Source organism: Amblyraja radiata, chromosome 37 (genome assembly GCF_010909765.2).
Source record: "Amblyraja radiata isolate CabotCenter1 chromosome 37, sAmbRad1.1.pri, whole genome shotgun sequence".
NCBI classification, from domain to species: domain Eukaryota; kingdom Metazoa; phylum Chordata; class Chondrichthyes; order Rajiformes; family Rajidae; genus Amblyraja; species Amblyraja radiata.
In genome coordinates, this window is record NC_045992.1 from 265248 (window position 1) to 289052 (window position 23805).

Genomic DNA, 23805 nt, shown 5'->3' on the forward strand with positions numbered 1-23805 from the left:
ATGGGGCACTTTGGGGGGTAAATAGAAAGTAGATTTTTGTCAATACACCAACAGCATCACAGTCAATTACATTTAATTAGACATTTGCAACGTTTCATAACTTAACATTGTCATTTGTAAACTATACGGACTATAATTTGTAAGAAGGGTCTCGACCCAAAACGTCATCTATCCACCTTCTCCAGAGATGCCGCCTGACCTGCTGAGATACTCCAGCACTCTGTGTCCTTTTGTGAATTCCAAGACTTGCCAAACACAAATACAAGAAGTATGGAAACATTTGTGCTCTCAGTGAGAAAAGTTACTGTTTACATTTTGTAGTTAAGAATTTCATGCCATTGGCAAAGTGGCTATGTGCCTGATATGCTGAATTAATCATATTCTTCAGAGTAGGGTATAACTGAGATGGTGTTAAGTAAAATTTATTTTTTCTTGCATGATTTAAATCTCGGGTGTGTGAACTTCAGCTGGATCGTATTAACTAGGCAATGCAAAAAATTGGAGGGACATTTCCTTGTAGGGAAGAGAAAATTCTTTATATTTTATAATGACTTTAACAACATTGCCATTTACTTGCAGTAAATTGGTGGGTGTATCCCATTCTCTGGAGCACATTTTGAAGAGGAAGAATAAAATTGACAAAGCAGCAATTATACGGGAAAACCGAGTTTAGACACCTCGGTAGTGGATTTTGCATGTAAAACCAACATTCCCATTTATTTTTCTCTTATATGTCCTTATATTGCAAATAATCCTACATATAATGTACATTATTCATACCATTAATGGTGTACTTTGCACTTTTCCACAGATCTGCAGACACTGATGAAGGATCTTTGACAGTGGACTCAGGAAAGGGGTCACCTGGTAGGGGTCAAAAGATTAAAATCTCCACTACACCTTCATCCAGTCTGAAGGACTTGTGCAACAGATTGATTAATAAAGACCCAATCCTGCCTGCTGTTATCCCTTCTATGTTCACAGTCAACCAAACAGCAGCTGGTCTCGGTGATGGGCTAACTATTTTTTTACTCTGTCACCTTCTGGCTGAATGTCACACGGTGAAATGGTGGACCTCCAAGTGCTATTCGCTGAAAAAACACTGCACTTTGAAACAATTAGCCATCTTTATATCTAGCCCGTGGTCTGCAAGTATTAGATAAAATATAATCACTCTCTGTCGACCACTACATTGTTCACACAAAGGTGGCAATACCACTTTTAACTCTCCTCAAAACCATTCCCAGTCACCCTCATGTACTCTCACATAGCAGCACCTGACAATAGTGATCTCAAGACTTATTGATGAGCCATTTATGTTTGCACTATTCATGGGAACTTTCATAAAAACTCACCATTTGGTATTGAGTTGACTGCTATTCCAGGAGTTTATGCCCTACTCCATAAAAAGAATGAGGTTACAAATAGTAAGATTATGTTTCCTGTTTTTCCCATGGGTGAGGGTTTCCAGAGCAAGTTCATTGAAATCAATTGCTCACCCTAACGCAAACTTTCTTCCTTGTAAAGTGGCAAATATTAAGCAGATTAAAATATGGAGTGACCCGTCAATTGGGGACCCCCCCCCCTCAGCAGGGATAGGGAGCTTGGTACATGGAAGAATTAAAGGTGAATGGGATGATGGTAGCAAAGGTCAAACACACCTGCAACAGCTCAAAAAAAATTCATGTTACTTTATCACATAGCCATTAGCATCTTCTCTTGTTTCTAACTTTGTAGCAATGTTAACTAAACAAAATATCTTGTTCCTTAGTCTTGGACTAATAAACATCAAAGTATTTTCCAAACAAACTTGTTCACACAACTCTAACATCATGTTTAATTTGTTTCTTCTGTGAGGATCCCTGCAGACTGTATAGCCTCCCTAATCTCTGTACAATTACATGGCAATCCCATTTTCCTGCACACTGCCAGTCATTCTTTCAGCCATTTCTAAATGGAAGTTCAACCATTTAGATTGTGTGCTTTCATTTTTTTAAAGAAAAAAATAAATATTGTGCAGTAGATCTGCTGCTATACATTTCATTCTACTTTTCTCTGCTTTATTTCTTTGCATAAGGTATCCAACTTTGCTGGATTTCAGCAAGAAAATAAAATACATCTGTACTTCTGCCTGCCTTGACTGCATGTGTTGTTCATTTGTGCAATCATTGGTACCTAGAATTGTTAGAGAATGCTAATTTACCACGCCTGAGTAACAAAGCACCAAAAGTTGTGAGCTTTTTAAGCAATTGTTAATGAAGAATATCATTAATGATGCTGGATTTTGCTCTTTTCTACTATCACTTTTCCTTTGCTGCTTTGGTGAACTGCAGACAAAGAAATCAAAAAGGAAAGCATGGATGGAAGTGTAGCGTGCTATCAGGACAATGTGACAGAGGAGGACTTGGAAATGTTCAAGCAAGCTCGGCACCTGTCACTCCAGGTGAGACCTTTTCATTTCAGTGGTGAAACAAACTATTCCCATGAACCAAAAACAGATCACTGGAATAACGCAGCAGGTCAAGCAGTATGTATCGAGGCAAAAGGTGTATGTCAACCACATCAAGGCTGAGAAGGAAGATTAAGGGTAAGGGGCCAATGGAATGGAGAATGATAGGTGGAACCAGATTATTCAAGGGGTGGAATGATGAGTAGATGGAAGCAGCTGGGTGAGGGGAAGAACAAGGTGAACAAAGGGAGAAGAAAGCGAGATAAACAGATAAGTGTGTGGGAGAACAGCAGGGCTGTGGAAAGCTCTGATCACACACTGGGTGATAAACTTACTCGCTGAGTTCTTCCAGTGTTATGTTTTTTGATCCAGATTTCAGCATCTACGGGATCTTTTGTCCAATTCTGTGACCTGTGACTAAATCATGCTGACAGATTCTTGTGGTTTATATATTTATTAACTTTATGCATCATGAATAAATGCAAATATACACAGTCCTTGCCTTTTGTTAAAATATCCTGTTCAAATATCTTGGTTTTGCTGACAAATCCTGTGCAATTCAACAAAATCATGCAAAAGTAAGTTTAACATTCTCTCATAGAAACCTTGAACATTGGGATATGGAACTACAGTGAAAGTGAGGGCTAAAGGGAAAAGTGGTCTCCATAGTTCCTACGCATTTCCTGGGCCAAACTGCACTGGCTGCCATGTGGGTGAGGGCATTAATGTGCCCAATGAGGTGCATAATACATTTCATAAATTCACACGGCAGTGGGTGTGGATTGTTGACTTCATCCACCACACTTGATGCTGGAACCAGCACGCTGTCTTAACATTAACCATGCATTCAGCACCAAGTAGTTAGCCTATATGTTAACAATATTGAAGCTTATTTTCATGAAGATATCTTTGGATATGCTCAGGTATATACTTTATTCTGTGGAACGCAGGAAACTGAGGAGTGATCTTATAGAGGTGTGTAAAATCATAAGTGTATAGATAGGGTGAATGCACAGAGTCTTTTGCTCAAGGCAGGAAATTCTAGAACTAGATGGCATAAGTTTAAGATAAGAAGAGAAAGTTTTAATAGGAACCTGAGGGACAACTCTTTCACACAGTGTGATGGGTATATGGAACAAGCTGTCAGAGGAAGTGGTGGAGGCAAGTGCAATAACTACATTTAAAATACATTTTGACAGATAGATGGACAGGAAAAGTTTTGAATGACACAACCAAACACGCAAATGGGGCTATCTTAGAAGGGAGCATATTGGTCAACATTGACGAGTTTGGCTGAAGGGCCTGTTTCCATGCTGTACGACTAATATAATCAGAATGAAAGTGGTTCAATTTTAAATGTGTGGCACATAGATGTGGTTAACTTATGTTAAGATCTACATCTCATGTAGATTGCATCAAAATAAAAACTACTGGACAATTTTAAAATGGGAAGATTATGATGTTATAGGAGAAAATTCCAAAGAAACTCAGCAATTAGGTTAGAATTCATTTATAGATCAGGTAACTTTAAGTCAGTCAGATTTTGTTTACTATATAGGTGTGTATTTTGCAATGGCGAGTGAGTTTATCCAAGTGCACTCGAATGATGAGGGTGGAACCAAAACCTAACTGACATGGGAAGCATTTTGGAGAAAGGTTGATGTGAATATTTTATAAACAGAGTTGAATTTTCCATGTATATTAGTCAGTTTACTTTTGACCTTGATGTTAAAAAAGATTATTTTGTGAAATTCAGTCCATCCAGACGATGAATTCAGTCCAACCAGTTTAGATGAATGTTTCAGTCCCGTTATCTCTAGAAATATGTAGATTGTATTACATTTTGAAATGGAAAGATTATGATGTTACAGGTGAAAATTCCAATGAAACTCAGCATGCACAGAGAGAGAGAGAGAGAGAGAGAGAGAGAGAGAGAGAGAGGCGGGTTTTAATGTTTCAGGCTGGTGATCTTTCATCAAAAACATCACTGCCCAGCTGAGGAACTTCAGCATTTTCCATTTTTATTTCGCATTTCTAGCATCTACAGGTTTTTGCTTTTTGAAGAGTGGGACAAAATGTTAAAGGAATGATTTGTTCATTATTTGATTTCTCCACACATCATAAATTTTTTATTCTCAAGTAATTTTTTGAAGAAGCACAACAGGGCCACTTTCTCCTCTTTGATTAGTATCTGCCTTTGGTTGAGGTGAACAGAACTCACTTTGCTTAGTGCAAAAGCAAAATACTGCAAATAACAAATTGCTGGAAACACTCAGCGGAACAGACAGCATTATGGAGATTACAAAAGAGTTATCTCCTCTCTCCATCGGCACTGTCCAATCTACTGTGTATTTCCTCTTACCTGATTCTGTTGGTCGTTATTAAGTCTACAAATATTTTTAAAACTCATGTTAATGACCGTGTGTGTGAAATTTACCAACTAAACGTTAGAGATCAATGGTAGACACAAAATGCTGGAGTAACTCAGTGGGACAGGCAGCATCTCTAGAGAGAAGGAATGGGTGACGTTTCAGGTCGAGACCCTTCTTCAGACTGATCAATGTTGGAAGCAGAACAATTTAATGTCTTTGTAGTAACTGTGGATACTACTCTGAACTGGTACTTTTCCACACAGTTTAGGTATGATAAGCTGTACATCTTTTGATGCTGAAGCCATATTAAATTCTTAAAGCCGTATTTTTCATTTGTATTCTCTCAACAAGATCTTACTGGCTAAGGTTTATTTCTTGATCTAATTACAGTAAAATGCTGACTGCTATCTGCAATATTGTTTTTTTAAGTAAAAGCATATGCTTCAGAAACTAATGCACTTGGAGTGATGAAATTTAAAGTTTTCATAATGATTACTTAAGTTTACGGGTTATCGAAACGCCTCATAGAGCTTTAAAAAAAGTTCTACTTTATTACGTACAGTTGTGCACAACACACTATAGGAAGGATGTGATGCTGCTGGAGAGGATGCAGAGGTTCACCAGGATGTTGCCTGTTTAGTTGTGAGGAGAGACTGGGGAAGCTAGCTCTGTTTGAGCAGGGATGATTAAGAGGGAACATGATTGAGCTATTTATTATTATTATAGGGGTTATAGATGGGTAGTCTGAAGTGCTCTTGACAGTTTCCCCCCTATTAAAGGTGAATAAAACTAGTGGACATGGATTTACCGAAAGCTGTGAGAGATTTTAATATTATAGAATCCTCCTAAGTCACTTCAATTTCAGCTTCACCCTGACATTTCAGGGATCTGGGTTTGTGTATATATTCTGAACTCAGAGAGGCTCTGACTCTTTGAAATCATCTGAATTCATTACCCACAAGAAAGCAATTAGGATCCAATAACAAGGTCAGTCACTACTGAAGGAATGAGCTCACTCTTCTGAAATCAATCGAACCACATAATTCCAGCATGACCTGTTCTCCAGGTCATAATTCCTTGCTTTTTTAAAAACTTTTGTTTGTGGACCCAAAACCAAATGAGCACTGATTTAATTTCCCCTTTGTTTTCGGCCTTAGCCCTCTCCACAGATGCCAGGTGAGACAAGAGATTAGTGAGGCTGAGCTACAGGGAATCAGTGCTTGAGGTAAGGATTAGTGTATTACCCAAATTGCTTTTTGGTTCTGTCATTTGCAGTGGGATTCAATTTAGTGTCTGAGCCATCTTGTATTTGATTTAAATTAATTTTGTTTTTTTTGTAGTTATTTACACCACAGCGGCTAATTTTGTTCTTCTTGAGATGAAAGATGTCAGTGCTGGGTAATGGGGTGCTTCTGCTCATACGGATGTCAAAAGCAAGTACACATAAGTCTAGTATAGCAGTTTGAGATCAGTCCTTTCTGTGCCCCAACAGTGTTCCTCAGATACAATCCTGTTCTTTATCGTGTGGTTGTACCAACTTTCCACACCAATGATCCTTACAACTTCCCTGACATCTTTAATTAGCAAAGACCGGTTTTCTGGTGTGTGTCTGCATCCACTGGTTCTGGGTGATTATTTATTAAAATTAATTTCACAGAGAAACCTTGTAGCCAAAGCATAGAGGGGTAATTTAATTCCATATATTTAAGACGATTAAACATATAATTTTATGAGAAAGGGCAGCATTGTATACATTAGACACCTAGATTATATGTATTTCGAATACCTTCAGCCAGTTTCATTAAAATAATTGATGCAATTTATCAGTATTACTGAACTCTTAAAGTTAATGAGATTCAGTTTAATTGGTCCTGTAACAATTGTCCATTTTTACGTGCAGTCGCATTCCTCCATTTGAACTGCTAATGAAACATAACCCCAGCCCCTAACCTGGAAGAAAGCCCAGCAATTCTGTTGTCTTTGACAAAGAACCTGCAAAACTTGTTAAGGGAAAGAAATTATTCCTTTCGTCTTAATTGTATATCTAGTCAGCTATAAGAAGCAAAACAATTACGTGTTTAGCCGGTTTTGTTATCCTTGTTTCCTGCACAAAGTATAAAATAATTACCAGAGCATTTTAACTCTCACTAAAATACAAGAATGCCGCACGGATCAACTTTAACAAGAAGAATGATTGCTAGAACCACCATACCTTTTGGAGGGTTTATTGTAGTCAAAAATGTTTTGATCACTCAGTTTTGGGGGGTTGTGGTGGAGTCTGAATGCCGATCTCCAATCAGTCGAATCGATAGGCTTACTGGAAGGCATTTATGAGTAATGGCATCAGTGCCTGGAGTGCTGCATAGACCAGTCTAATGTTTTGTTTCAAGTTCCAGGTTATTAGCTGAATTTAAATTTCACTGCTGCCATCATGGTATTTTAATGATTGTTAGTCTAGCCACTAGATTTACTGGCTGAGTAATGTGGTAAATCCAGTGGCTAGACTAACCATGCAGTTAAAATCCCACGATGGTTGCAGTGATATTTTGCTGCAATGTCATATTGGCTGAGGTGAAGAGTAGAATATAGATAACTTCAAGTGTGAATTGGGTGCTTCTGTGAATGAGAGAAATGTAGAATATAGATAACTTCAAGTGTGAATTGGGTGCTTCTGTGAATGAGAGAAATTAATGCAGGTGCAAATGCTTTAAAACTGAAAATTAATGAAGATTTTTACAGTGTCTTCTGAATATGAACATTATTGGGTAGAGGAAATTTAAATCTGCGACTAATATTGTTATTAAAGAAAAATAATAGGCCACAAAATGGAGCAGGTTTACATTAACCGATCCAAGGGACTTGGGAATAAAAAGGCAAACGTAATACTAGCATTTATTTTAAGAGGGCTGGAATACAAAAATGGGGATGTAATGCTGAGGCTCTATAAGGTGCTGGTCAGACCATATTTGGAGTATTGTGAGCAATTTTGGGCACCATATCTGAGGACAGGTGTGCAGGCCCTGGAGTCGGTCGGGAGGAGGTTTACAAGAATGGTCCCAGGAATGAGTGGGTTAACATATGATGAGCGTTTGACGACACTGCTTCTGTACTCGCTGGAGTTTAGAAGGATGAGGGGGGGACCTCATTGAAATGTTCCGAATAGTGAAAGGCTTGGATAGATGTGGAGAGGATGTTTCCACTCGTGGGAGAGTCTAGGACTAGAGGTCATAGCCTCAGAATGAAAGGACGTTCCTTTAGGAAGGAGATGAGAATGAATTTCTTCAGCCAGAGGGTGGTGAATCTGTGGAATTGATTGCCACAGAAGGCTGTGGAGGCTGTCAATGGATTTTAAGGCAGAGATAGAAAGATTCATGATTAGTACGGGAGTCAAGGGTTATGGGGAGAAGGCAGGAGAATGGGGTTAAGAGGGAGAGATAGATCAACCACGATTGAATGGCAGTATAGACTTGATGGGCCGTATGGCCAAATTCTTCTCCTATCACTTATGACCACACACACTAATCAAAAATTTCAGAAAAATGTTGAATGTTCCTTTCCTCCAACTATCGGGTTCTTGAGCCGACCTGAACAGCTCTAATCCTCTCCCAGCAAGAGGGCACTACCATTGTCTTGGTTTTTTTTTCTAATTGTGTATTCTGTTAAGATCTTGTTTTTGCACCGTTTTTTCTTTTCACCATCTTGCTGAATTTGAGTGATATAGGTATAGTTTATGTTTTGTGTGCTTCCTGAATCTATGTGCCTGTGACATTGCTGCAAGCAATATTTTCATTGTACATCATTGTACTTGTGCATATGACAATAAACTCGATTTGAAATGTTTATATTTTTGAGAGGTGTGCATTTATTTATTGCCGTGCTACATCTCTCAAATGATACTTAGTGGTATATCAGAGTCTTGCAGTCAAATGTTTAGTTTAGAGATACAGCGTGGAAACAGGCCCCATGGCCCACCGAGATCACGACGACCAGCGATACACTAGTTCTATCCCACACACTAGAGACAATTTACAGAAGCCAATTAACCTACAAACCTGTACATCTTTGGAATGTGGGAGGAAACCGGAGCACCGATGTGGTCACTGGGAGAACGTACAAACTCTGTACAGGCCGCACCTGTAGCCAGGATCAAACCCGGGTGTCTGGTGCTGTCAGACAGCAGATCTACCACTGCGCCACTGTGCCTCCCAATGTAATAAACATTTGGTCTCAGCCAAATCCAGAATGAGAAAAATAACCAATTGATTTTAGGAATAGAGTGTTGGGTATAATACAAGAGAAACAATTATTTTTTTAGGATCTTCAGCATTCTCCACTCTAATCTGAAACTGCAATAACTGGCCCCAGGGTACAGGAGCTTTGACTCTTTGGCTCTTTGCACCCATATTCTCCCACATCCCATAGACGTGCAGATCGTCCAGTATTCTCCCACATCCCATAGACGTGTAGATCAGGAGGTTAATTCGCCTTTGTAAATTGTCCCAGTGTTGATGAGTGGTACAAACATGGGAAGTTGATGAGAATGTATTGAGAATTAAATTGGATTACTGTAGAATTTTTGCAAATAAGTGGTTTATCTTTGCAAATAAAAATCTGGTTTGCCCATCACTTTTTCTTATAATTAGGGAAGCTGCTATTTCCTCTCATGCCTCAGATTGTCAGAAGAGCCTGATCTAACTCGCATTTGGCAATTTTTGGTTTGGCAGAAACATTGGAGGTTTGTTACTGGGGGTTAGGGCTAAAGGGTATGAGTAAGGAAGGGAGAAAAGTGCCAAAGCAAATCTGCTTTTGGATGTTTTGATGATTGATCTGGTTTTGACAGAGATTGACACTGAACTTTAAAATGTAATTTGTTTCTCATCAAACTTATGTTCGTAACTATCTGGTTTCTTCTGAATTGTGTTGTCTTTCATTACCCGTGGAATTGCTCAAGACTGATCTGTTCCTCAATCTATTCATCTCAATGACAAACTTTGTTTAAGCACCTATCATTGTTTATTGTTTTGTTGATATCATATTTATTTTACATTTATTAATTTTTTTCCCACTTAACATCTATCTTGTAGTTCCATGTGAAGTCAAATGTCTAACTTTTCATCTCTCTCTCCCTCTCTCCCCTTCCTGCTTCCTTCTTTCATTCCTCATTGACACAGCTCAAGCTGAAATCTTTCACATTTAACCAAAATCTTATTTGGTTCTGAAGACGACCTGCAAGTCCTAATCCTCCTTCAGCAACCGGACACTACGGCCACCTCCTGCACCACAGTGCTCTTCTCTTTTTTTATTCTAATTGTGTTTTACACTAATGTCTTGTTTTTGCACCATTTTTCTATTTTCACCATATTACAGAATTTGAGTAATTTATATATAATTTATGTTTTTGTATGTTGCTTGAGTCTATGTGTCTGTGATGCTGTTACAAATATTTTCATATTCCAGTCTATTGAAATAGTTAGCTCCGCTCTTTGTTCTCTGACTTTGAGTGGAATTCCCCAGCTGCTTAGCGGTTGCTTTGGATGTGTAGTTTCCCCTTTCTTGCTGAACACTTTCTCTCACCTCAGCATCTTGAATGGTGCTCATTGTATTGGCACCCTGTGAGCCACAGATGGATCCTCATAAATAAATGCAAATCAGAGCCAGATGAGGAGTTATTTTCCTCTTTGCCCAATATGCGAGTGCCACTTCCTGTGCAGCCACTGAGAAAGCTCTGATACTTTCAGTGTTTATTTAAAGAGGCAGCTTCCACAAACCCAATATAGAATTTTAAGATCAGTTGTCATTGGTGTTTGGGCCTTTTGTTTCCCTGAATGATTTCAAGATGATTTAAGGTATGGGGAGAATGGTTTTAATGGGAACCTGAGGGGTAACTTCTTTACACAAAGGATGGTGGGTGCATGGAACAAGCTACTGGAGGAGGTAGTTGAGGCAGGTACTATCGCAATATTTAAGAAACATTTAGACAGGTACACGGACAGGATAGGTTTAGAGGCATACGTGCCAAAAGCAGGCAGGTGAGACCAGGTGAGGGGCATGCTGGTCAGTTTGGGCTAGCTGGGCCGAAGGGCCTGTTTCCACACTGTATAACTGTATTGCTGCTAGACATTCAGAGCTTTAGGCTGCTAACTTTGTACTGACATGGGAATCATATAGTCCTGTTGCTGGTGGGAAACCAAACAGTGGAATGTACGATATCTGGGATGCTGCAGCACCAAACTTATTTACAAAATGGGTTCTACGCCCAGCCACTCACAGACTGTTTCTGTTGGATATTTGCTGCGGCAGAAACTCCACTGCGCGAGTGATTTTCATACTGTGGTGCCTGTCTTGTTGCTTCTGGTCTATTCAAAAATGTAAGTACCACCCCTCTAATTTGTGACTTTAATTGGCTGCCAACCCAGATTTTCAACGAACCTCTTCTTCTTGCATATGGCGTGCACAGCCTAAAGTTGTAGATCAAGGGTAGACATCCAGGCCAGGACAGTATCAGTTACTGGATGGATGGCTTTGATGCCACCAGGGAAAAGCCTCAGTGGCCAGTCATTCACGATGTTTCAACTAACTAACTGATGATGAAAATAATTGAGGCCAGCCATCAACATTGCACGGGATTCCACATGTCTTTGGTTTAGCAACCTCCTCTCTCGCTGCCCTCCCTATGGAATTCCATATTATTGAATTACATAGTTGTTGCTTTGCATACCAACTGCCCAGTTTACATACAGTCACTGTCAAGATCAAGAATGACTTTGTTCCACATTGGTTGTGTGGGTTCTGAAGTGGCTGATAAGCCTTTGCAGGGGCCACAGTCTCTTCTACAGATGAGGTAGCTGATGGCTGATAGTTAAAGTAAGTGATGGATCACAGACACAGGCTGTTTGGTGCAGCAGTCCTTGCTGACTATTAAGTAACCATTACACTAATCCTATTGACCAGCACTTGGTCTATAATGATTAATATGTTGGTGAGGCAAATGCTCATCTAAATACCACTTAAATGGTGAGAATACCTGCCTCCATTAACCTCAGAGTATTCTCCAGATTCCACCATCTTCAACAAATTCTCCAGATTCCCCCTATAAAAGTGTGCTCTCTATTTCAGATATTTCTTATATGGGGAACAGATTCATACCATCTATGCCCCTACTTATATTGCACCCTTCTAGTACCCTAGCACTGACCAGCACGGTCTATAGTGGTCAATATGTGGCAGGTACAGGATACTGAGTTGGATGATCAGCCATGATCATATTGAATGGTGGTGCAGGCTCGAAGGGCCGAATGGCCTACTCCTGCACCTATTTTTCTATGTTTCTATGTTTTCTGTTTCTAATTGTATAATCTAAAAGATTGTAGTTTCATAACGTGAATTCATTTCTACACCAAGGAACTACTTTCTTACATCAGAAAAGATCAAAGCAATGTGAAGTTTTCATCAACAAATCCTTATCACACGTTTGTATTCTTGTTTAGTCAGGATAATTAGCTTTTAGAGTGATCATTTTGTGTGCTCACACTTTGTAGTGTAAACTTTGTACTGTACATGACACTGTGTACTGTACATGACACTATGTACTGTACATGACACTGTGTACTGTACATGACATTGTGTACTGTACATGACACTGTGTACTGTACATGACACTGTGTACTGTACATGACATTGTGTACTGTACATGACACTGTGTACTATACATGACATTGTGTACTGTACATGACATTGTGTACTGTACATGACATTGTGTACTGTACATGACACTGTGTACTGTACATGACACTGTGTACTGTACATGACACTGTGTACTGTACATGACACTGTGTACTGTACATGACACTGTACTGTACATGACATTGTGTACTGTACATGACATTGTGTACTGTACATGACACTGTACTGTACATGACATTGTGTACTGTACATGACATTGTGTACTGTACATGACACTGTACTGTACATGACATTGTGTACTGTACATGACACTACTGTACATGACACTGTACTGTACATGACTGTGTACTGTACATGACATTGTGTACTGTACATGGCACTGTACTGTACATGACACTACTGTACATGACCCTGTGTGTACTGTACATGACATTGTGTACTGTACATGACACTGTACTGTACATGACACTACTGTACATGACATTGTGTACTGTACATGACTGTGTACTGTACATGACACTGTGTACTGTACATGACACTGTACTGTACATGACACTACTGTACATGACTGTGTACTGTGTACATGACACTGTACTGTACATGACACTGTGTACTGTACATGACACTGTGTACTGTACATGACTGTGTATTGTACATGACACTGTGTGTACTGTACATGACACTGTGTACTGTACATGACTGTGTATTGTACATGACCCTGTGTGTACTGTACATGACATTGTGTACTGTACATGACTGTGTACTGTACATGACACTGTGTACTGTACATGACACTGTACTGTACATGACACTGTGTACTGTACATGACACTGTGTACTGTACATGACACTGTGTGTACTGTACATGACACTGTACTGTACATGACATTGTGTACTGTACATGACACTACTGTACATGACCCTGTGTATACTGTACATGACACTGTACTGCACATGAATGTACTGTACATGAAACTGTATGTATGTGGACAAGCATTTTTTATTTTGCCTCAGAACATGTGTGGTTCATAATTGCAAAATATATTTCAATGTCTATTTTTGGTTAAAATTAATATTTTTAGATTTTGATTATAATTTTCAACGAATATTATTTGGAGGTTACTTTTTGCTTACTGTAGTTAAACTTTTGAATTGTGTTTTCCTTCATTTTCACAATGTGTTCACCAGGCCAGTGTTAATTGTCCATCTGTCACTGCCTTTGAGAAGGTGCTGGCGAATCATCTTCCCAAATAGCTGCATTCCTTCTGGTGGAGGGATTCACAAGCCCTTCTTGAAAGTAGAGGTTGCAAGATTGATATTTGGTGTTAGAGTAGTCCAACTGCATTAAGCGTGTGGAGCCAGTGCAAGATGTGCCAGTGGGAGAGGAAGTGAATGTTGAGAATGAGGGACTGAGTTTTGCCCATTCTGAAAGTTTGCTCAGGTTAATGGGCGGTTGAGTTCAGACCAGTGCCTCTTGCTGAAAATTACTGATGTTTGGTCATCATGTAATGATAGCATTTTTAATATGTTATTCATGAATCATCTGTTTCATACATCAATTGAAAAAGTTCCATCTTTCTGCGTTGGAACAATGTGATGGTATAATGTTACTGGAATGCTGCCTGGCAGTTACTATGTCTAGTATCGGCAGCAACATTGTGTATCACAACTTCTCTTCATTGTTTCAACATTTTATATCATTTTCTTTGGTTCCTTCTAAAACTCAGGTGAATATGTAAAGAATAAGCTTCTAATGGCTATTTACTCCTTCAAGTCTGCCCCAATGTAGATATGATGCCTGTAACATCACAATAAGATGCTTCCTTGTTGCACAAAGTCATTTATTAACAAGCAACAAAAGTACTAAAAAGCCACGATCCTTTTGTGAAGACTATATTTTTTATTATTTTGGATTTATTAATCTTGTTAATGCAGCTTGAATGCCTGATTGGAATTCATCATAAACCTGAAGGAAGTTATGAACTAGAACTCAAGTTCATTTTTATTGACTCAAACTACATACATTTTTGCTCTTTATGATGTAAGTTGATAGTAGTTGATCCTGCCTAAATGCCTAACTCCAGTGCGTAACCCAGACGTCAGGGTTTAGTCCATTTCTCCAGTTTATCTCAATCTCATACAAGAGCAATGCCTGCTTTGATTCTAATATGAGTACATTTTCATATCCGACACCAAGTGAAAGTGAGTGTTTCGGTAAGTACTGTAGCTTTATTTGCAGTTGTTGAATAAATCTGTCTTCCTCAAAAATTAATAAATGAACTATTATAGTGATAGTGACACAATTTGGAGTGTCATTTTTTTGGACACCTGCAATTAATTCTTTTTTTTTTAACCTTGCTAATTATTTAGAAAACGGGAGTGATTACTACTGTGGAGGCCCACAGTCGATATCCATCTGTCATTGAATTTGGGAAGTATGAAATCCATACTTGGTATTCTTCACCATATCCACAAGAGTACGCAAGGTAATATTCCACACATTCTGTTATTCTAAAAGTTTCACGTACATGTGGAAGAAGCCCACATGTGGAAGAATTAATTCAACTTCATTAGGTAACTGCATTTAGACAATAGACAATAGGTGCAGGAATGGACCATTCGGCCCTTCGAGCCGGCACCACCATTCACTGTGATCATGGATGATCATCCACATTCAGTACCCCGTTCCTGCCTTCTCACCATATCCCCTGACTCAGCTATCTTTAAAGAGCTCTATCTAATTCTCTGCCCACTCACCTAATCTGTCCAAGTCACCCTGCATCCTCATAGCATCCTCCCCACAGTTCACACTGCCACCCAGCTTTGTGTTATCTGCAAATTTGCTAATGTTTCTTTGAATCCCTTCATATAAATCATTGATGTATATTGTAAATAGCTGCGGTCCCACCATGGTGCCTTGCGGTACCCCACTAGTCACTGCCTGCCATTCTGAAAGGGACCCGTTAATCCCTACTCTTTGTTTCCTGTCTACCAATCAATTTTCTATCCATGTCAGTACCCTATCCCCAAAATACATGTGCTCTGATTTTGCCCACTAATCTCCTATGTGGGACCTTATCAAAGGCTTTCTGAAAGTCCAGGTACATTACATCCACTGGCTCTCCCTTGTCCATTTTCCTAGTTACATCCTCAAAAAATTCCAGAAGATTGGTCAAGCATGATTTCCCCTTCGTAAATCCATGGTGACTTGGACAGATCCTGTTACTGCTATGCTGTTACTGTTAGCTGAGGCTGCAATCTGCCTTGTTTGTCCTTATATTTTGTTCATTGCATTTTTTAAATAATCCCAATATTGTATTGTGTATTATTACACACATAATATCTTGCTGAAGAGTCAATGACTTACATTATTGTCAGCTCTTAAACGCACTGAAGTCGTGTTTTTGGAAATGTATTTTGGTTATTGGTGAAGTCAAATGGGAAGCAGTCCAAACTGGATTTACACTCTGTTTACTTGGTTATGTAACAGTAAAATATTAATATATACAATGTATTAGCATTTTTATTGAGAGACAGTAAACTGGATCTCTTGCAGTATATATCCATACTAAAGATTTCACCGTACACAACAAATTTATGCAATTGATCCTGCAGTGTTTTACTTTGATAATCTCTAAAGTGTTGTAGACTGGTGGTCAAAGCACATGCTTCAGAAATCCAAACTGGTATAGGGCAGTCCCACATGCTGCTTGGATGAATTGAACTGTGGCTTCCGATGCCTGTGAAAAAGTCATAAACAGAATAAACTAATCTCATCACTTACCCTTCTGTTCACAATAAGAAACATGCTGATTATAGTTGAATGGCGTTGCCAAGAAACAAATATAATGAACATTAATGTGTTGAATGTCTCTAAATGCCTGTACATGTTAGGAGCCCTAAGCCACTTTACTAGGACTCGATAATCTCATCTCTAGACTATTCATACAATTCAATTGTTTTAACTTCCTGACCAAGAAGTAGAGATACACATTACTAAATTAAAGGCCAATAATTTCCAGCAAATTATGGTTTTAATTTCCTTTAAAAAAAAAACTGAACATTTGTTCCTTGTTTTACCAGTAAGCAGAATACCATTGTCAGAGATTATATTTATTGCTGTCAAGAGAGACAAGTTGATCTTGTACGCGAAGGGCAGAAACTGTAAGCGTTCTTCAAAATTTGGAAGTCTTATGCTTCGATACACAGTAATTTTGACTTCTCTTACTGATGAACAAGCTGTAAACACAATGGCTATTATACACCCAGTTATACAAAATGTATAAAATGCACTTGCGATGCTCACCCTCACACACAGAGTTACAAACAAATAAACTGTTTAGTGATTAATAAGTTAGGTATTAACATACTTCCAATATTTTTTTGTAGGCTCTTAAAGCTTTACCTTTGTGAATTTTGTCTGAAGTACATGAAGAGTCAGAACATTTTGCATAGGCACACCAAGAAATGTGGCTGGTACCATCCACCTGCTAATGAAATATACCGGAAACAAGATCTGTCAGTATTTGAGGTAAAGTATTAAAAGTTTAGCTATAGTTTCTGTTGAAAATAATTCCATCTTGTGACTTTGTAGTGGCGTTGATGCTAGAATTATACTTTGAATTGTTTTTTGGTTATTACTCGTTTAGTAAAACGCTGTAAATACAACCCATTTCTTGAACAATTCACCACCTTTGTAGAAGCAGTTATCTCGCTTTATTCATACAGAGTAAAATCAATATGCGGGGGAACCAGCGGCGTCACACACACACACAGGTGGGGGGGGGGGAGAAGGGAGGGGAGAGGGGGGAGGGGGAGAGAGAGTGGAGGGGAGAGAGAGAGGGGGGAAGGGGAGAGAGGGGGTGGAGGGAGGGAGAGTAGAGGGGGGAGAGGAGTGGGAAGAGAGGAGGTGGGGAGGAGGCTAGTGGGGAGGGGGGGCAGAGGGTATCGGGGGGAGAGAGAGAGGAGGGGAATGGAGGGAGGGAGGGGGAGAGAGAGTAGAGGGGGAGAGAGGAGGGGAGGGGGTGGAGGAGGGTAATGGGGAGGGGGCAGAGGGTGGGAGGGGGAGGGAGATAGAGGAGGGGGATTAAAGGGGGGGTAGAGGGGAGGGGACGGAGGGAGGGAGGGGGAGAGGGGGTAGAGGGGGGAGGGAGGGGGAGAGAGGAGGGGGTGAGAGAGGGGGAGGGAAGAGGAGGAGGGAAGAGGAGAGGGGGGAGAGGTAGCGGGGTAGAGGGGGATGGAGAGGGAGAGAGGAGGGGAGAGAGTGGGGTAGAGGGGCGGAGTGTGGAGGGGTGGGGGGAGAGAGGGGACGGAGGCACGGGGGGGGAAGAGGGGGAGGGACGGGAGGGGTGGGGGTGAGAAGAGGATGGGGGAGATGTGGAGGGGAGCCGGGCGTGTGAATGGGCTGCAAAAAGCGGAGATAGTCCGGGGAGAGAGTACAGGGCGCATCAAACTGGAAACCCGGGTAGCGGCGGGGGTTGGGGGGTGGGGGGGGGCAGTATAGGAGCGGTCACCAGCGGGAGGGAGGTGGCGGGGGAGGGGCGTGACTTCACTCGCTGCGCAAGTTCTTCATCGTGAGCACCGGTGACCTCGGGATCTGCAGAACTTGCTCCTTCTGCTCCTTTTGAAGAACGGTGGGAGAGGGTGGTGACGTAACTCGTGGAAAACAGCGCGCCTGCGTGTTGACAGCAGCTGCTTTAATATAGAGCCTGTGGGGGGGAGGGGGGGCACGAGCAAAGGCATTGTGACGTCATCAGCTGGCCAGTGGTTAGATTTGGGGGGAAAAAGTCAGATTTGTGAACAGTTTTAGTAAAAATCTCGGGAAATAATGAACCAAAGGAGGAGATGTGAATCAAAGCCAAAAAAAAAAACACACACACACTTTTAATAAGTACTAGACTACACACGGGAGGGCTGGTCGCCCAACGCAATATTCCACCTCTCCACCATTTCCAATATTGCTGGCCAGTGGGGCGGGGTGCTTTCTGGAGCGCTGGTGTTGTGGGCCGAATGGACTGGTTTCCAGAGGGCAAGTATGCACATTGTGGGCCAAATGGATTCTTGGGCTGGCAGCTCAGTCACTCAGGCCTGATGGGCTGGCAGCTCAAGTCACTCGGGCCTGGTGGGCTGGCAGCTCAGAAACTGCCAGAAATTTTGCCCAAACCAGGTGAGAGACTCTGTGTGAGAGAGAAGGGGGAGAGGGTGGAGAATCAATTTTAGACATTTTTCATCTTTTTCTGCAGATCACAGCAATGAAGGAGAAAGTCTATCCTGGCCTGGATCTCACAGGGAGCAAATGAAGGGAGGGAGAAAAATACTGGGGTGAGGTTTAATACTTGCAGGGGGAATACTTACTGATGGGCCGAAGGGACTCCTGGGCTAGTACAGGCCTGATGGGCCAAAGGATGATATCTCAGTGAAAGGCACTTTTTCTGGACTTTTCCTGGCCTGGCACAAGCCTTTTGGGCCAAAATACTCCTCCTGGGCTATTATGGGCATTTTGGGCAAAAGGGACTGGTTTTGAGGCTAATAGAAGCCTTGTGGGCCAAAATTAGTGGTTTAAGGCAGGCCAAACAACTCCATTTCATTTCCAATTGCATTGCAGTTTCAAGCACTGGGCAGGCCGAATAGCTCATTCATTTTCATTTCACTTCCATTGCCATTGCAGTTTCAAGCACAGGGCAGGCTCAAGCCAAACAGCTGATTGCATTTTCACTTTGTTTCCATTGCCATTGCACTTTCCAGCACAGGTCAGACTCAAGCCAAACAGCTCATTGCATTTTCACTTCATTTCCATTCCCATTGTAGTTTCAAGCACAGGGCAGGCCAAACTACGCATTTATTTTATTATTTTTTTTTTTTATTATTTATTTCGAACAGAATAAATGAATAAAAAGCAAGTGTGAAACAGCATACAAAAAACAAAACAAGAATATTTATAAAGTGTCATAAACAATATCTATAAATAAATGAAATCGTATGTGTCCAAAAAGGACACATTAAGGGCTTACAAATCATTTTCATTAAGGGCTAATAAATAATTTATTCAAGTATGTTGCATACTCACAATGTTCTGTAGTTTCCCAGATCAGACAGAGAATCGTGACCTCTCCCTCGCCATCTTGCAGACAGAGTCACGCCCACACTTCCGGGTTTTATAGTCCCTTCCCCCTCCCACCGGAAGGGGCGTGGCCTTCATGGCGGTGATTGACAGGAGAGAGAATCTCAAGATTTTTTAAACACTAAAAAGTATTTTATTTTTCATCGATGGGAAAAATCCTCGGGACCTGCGCAGCGGAGGAGGACTCTGAGTAAGATGGCCAAAAAATCACAGCCATATGTGGTCGCGTTTTTTCTAAAATCAAAGCACAGTGCAAACAGGAAGTGGTCAAGATGAGACTTTTAATTATATAGATATAATTAAATTCATGAGGTCATTTTTCAATTTGAGGATTAGTTCATGAGATAGAGGCAGCCTTCAGCAAGGGAACAATTATTTAATAATGGCTTGTGTGTTAGGGCAGCACAGTGTTGCAGTAGTAGAGTTGCTGCCTTATAGTGTTAGAGATCTGGGTTTGTATGTTCTCCCTGTGAGAACTATATGTTCTCCATGTGGTTTTCTCACACATTCCAAAGACGTGCAGGTTTGTAGTCTCCTCAATGACTTCCGTTTTTCAGGCCCCCACTCCCACATCTTTACTTTGTATGTCCAATCACGCTACAGGAAGGTATTAAAGCCCTCCGTTTCTTCCTCGACCGCAGAACCAGCCAATTTCCGTCTACCAATACTCTCCTCCGCCTAGCAGAGCTGGTCCTTACCCTCAACAACTTCTATTTTGACTCCTCCCACTTCCTCCAAATCCAAGGCGTAGCTATGGACACTCGCATGAGCCCTAGCTATGCCTGTCTCTTTGTAGAGTCGGAACAATCCCTGTTCCAGGCGTACACTTGCCCTATCCGCGAACTCTACCTCCGCTACATTGACGACTGCATTGGTGCTACCTACTGCACCCGTGCAGAACTCACCAACTTCATCAACTTCACCACTAATTTCCATCCGGCACTCAAATTCAACTGGACCATCTCCGACATCTCCCTTCCGTTTCTAGATCTCACCGTCTCCATCACAGGAAATAGACTATTGACCGAAATCTACAATAAACATACTGACTTCCATAGCTATCTTAACTACACTTCTTCCCACCCTGCTTCCTGTAAAGACTCTATCTCCTACTCCAATTCCTCCGTATACGCCGCATCTGTGCCCAGGGTGAGCTTTTCCATACTAGGGCATCAGAGATGTCCTAATTCTTTAGGAAATGGGGGTTCCCCTCTTCCATTATAGATGAGGCTCTCACTAGGATCTCCTCAATATCCCGCAGCTCCAGTCTTACTCCCCCTCCCCCCATTCGTAACAAGGCCTGAGTCCCCCTTGTCCACACCTTCCACCCCATCAGCCGTCGCATACAGCATATAATCCTCCAACATTTTCGCCACCTCCAACGGGATCCCATTACTGACCACATCTTCCCATCTCCTCCCCTTTCTGCTTTCCGCAGAGACCGTTCCCTCCGAAACTCCCTGGCCAACTCGTCCCTTCCCAACCAAGCCACTCCCTCCCCGGGTACTTCCCCCTGCAACTGTAGTAGATGCAACACCTGTCCCTTTACCTCCCCCCTCAACTCCATCCAAGGACCCAAACAGTCTTCCCAGGTGAGGCAGAGGTACACTTGCACCCCCTTTGACTTCTCTAACTTCAGATAACCCTTGCTTTCTCTCTCCTTCCCCTTCCTAGTTCTCCCACTAGTCTTACTGTCTCTGTCTGCATTCTATCTTTGTCCCGCCCCCTCCCCTGACATTAGTCTGAAAAAGGGTCTCGACCCGAAATGTCACCCATTCATAGAAACATAGAAATTAGGTGCAGGAGTAGGCCATTCGGCCCTTCGAGCCTGCACCACCATTCAATATGATCATGGCTGATCATCCAACTCAGTATCCCGTACCTGCCTTCTCTCCATACCGTCTGATCCACTTAGCCACAAGGGCCACATCTAACTCCCTCTTAAATATAGCCAATGAACTGGCCTCAACTACCCTCTGTGGCAGAGAGTTCCAGAGATTCACCACTCTCTGTGTGAAAAACGTTTTTCTCATCTCGGTTTTAAAGGATTTCCCCCTTATCCTTAAGCTGTGACCCCTTGTCCTGGACTTCCCCAACATCGGGAACAATCTTCCTGCATCTAGCCTGTCCAACCCCTTAAGAATTTTGTAAGTTTCTATAAGATCCCCTCTCAATCTCCTAAATTCTAGAGAGTATAAACCAAGTCTATCCAGCCTTTCTTCATAAGACAGTCCTGACATCCCAGGAATCAGTCTGGTGAACCTTCTCTGCACTCCCTCTATGGCAATAATGTCCTTCCTCAGATTTGGAGACCAAAACTGTACGCAATACTCCAGGTGTGGTCTCACCAAGACCCTGTACAACTGCAGTAGAACCTCCCTGCTCCTATACTCAAATCCTTTTGCTATGAAAGCTAACATACCATTCGCTTTCTTCACTGCCTGCTGCACCTGCATGCCTACTTTCAATGACTGGTGTACCATGACACCCAGGTCTCGCTGCATCTCCCCTTTTCCTAATCGTCCACTATTTAGATAATAGTCTGCTTTCCTGTTTTTGCCACCAAAATGGATAACCTCACATTTATCCACATTATACTGCATCTGCCAAACATTTGCCCACTCACCCAGCCTATCCAAGTCACCTTGCAGTCTCCTAGCATCCTCCTCACAGCTAACACTGCCCCCCAGCTTAGTGTCATCCGCAAACTTGGAGATATTGCCTTCAATTCCCTCATCCAGATCATTAATATATATTGTAAATAGCTGGGGTCCCAGCACTGAGCCTTGCGGTACCCCACTAGTCACTGCCCGCCATTGTGAAAAGGACCCGTTTACTCCTACTCTTTGCTTCCTGTTTGTCAGCCAGTTCTCTATCCACATCAATACTGAACCCCCAATGCCGTGTGCTTTAAGTTTGTATACTAATCTTTTATGTGGGACCTTGTCGAAAGCCTTCTGGAAGTCTAGATACACCACATCCACTGGTTCTCCCCTATCCACGCAACTAGTTACATCCTCGAAAAATTCTATAAGATTCGTCAGACATGATTTACCTTTCGTAAATCCATGCTGACTTTGTCCAATGATTTCACCACTTTCCAAATGTGCTGCTATCCCATCTTTAATAACTGACTAGCAGTTTCCCCACTACCGATGTTAGACTAACTGGTCTGTAATTCCCCGTTTTCTCTCTCCCTCCCTTCTTAAAAAGTGGGGTTACGTTTGCTACCCGCCAATCCTCAGGAACTACTCCAGAATCTAAAGAGTTTTGAAAGATTATTACTAATGCATCCACTATTTCTGGAGCTACTTCCTTAAGTACTCTGGGATGCAGCCTATCTGGCCCTGGGGATTTATCGGCCTTTAATCCATTCAATTTACCCAACACCACTTCCCGACTAACCTGGATTTCACTCAATTCCTCCAACTCCTTTGACCCACGGTCCCCTGCTATTTCCGGCAGATTATTTATGTCTTCCTTAGTGAAGACGGAACCAAAGTAGTTATTCAATTGGTCCGCCATATCCTTGTTCCCCATGATCAACTCACCTGTTTCTGACTGCAAGGGACCTACATTTGTTTTAACTAATCTCTTTCTTTTCACATATCTATAAAAACTTTTGCAGTCAGTTTTTATGTTCCCTGCCAGTTTTCTTTCATAATCTATTTTTCCTTTCCTAATTAAGCCCTTTGTCCTCCTCTGCTGGTCTCTGAATTTCTCCCAGTCCTCTGGTATGCTGCTTTTTCTGGCTAATTTGTACGCATCATCCTTCGCTTTGATACTATCCCTGATTTCCCTTGTTATCCACGGATGCACTACCTTCCCTGATTTATTCTTTTGCCAAACTGGGATGAACAATTTTTGTAGTTCATCCATGCAGTCTTTAAATGTCTTCCATTGCATATCCACCGTCAACCCTTTTAGAATTAATTGCCAGTCAATCTTGGCCAATTCACGTCTCATACCCTCAAAGTTACCTTTCTTTAAGTTCAGAACCATTGTTTCTGAATTAACAATGTCACTCTCCATCCTAATGAAGAACTCAACCATATTATGGTCACTCTTGCCCAAGGGGGCACGTACAACAAGACTGCTAACTAACCCTTCCTCATTACTCAATACCCAGACTAAAATAGCCTGCTCTCTCGTTGGTTCCTCTACATGTTGATTTAGATAACT

General features: G+C 41.4%; 1 protein-coding gene across 1 annotated transcript in view; it reads left to right on the forward strand.

Moving 5' to 3' along the window:
• The window catches only part of kat6b (lysine acetyltransferase 6B), an 87767-nt gene that overhangs the window by 39364 nt on the left and 24598 nt on the right, over positions 1–23805 (forward strand). The window contains exons 7-10 of the mRNA XM_033012594.1: positions 812–867; positions 2334–2443; positions 14874–14989; positions 16893–17034. Of these exons, the coding sequence (XP_032868485.1) occupies positions 812–867; positions 2334–2443; positions 14874–14989; positions 16893–17034 (424 nt within the window). The remainder of the gene's footprint in view (positions 1–811; positions 868–2333; positions 2444–14873; positions 14990–16892; positions 17035–23805) is intronic.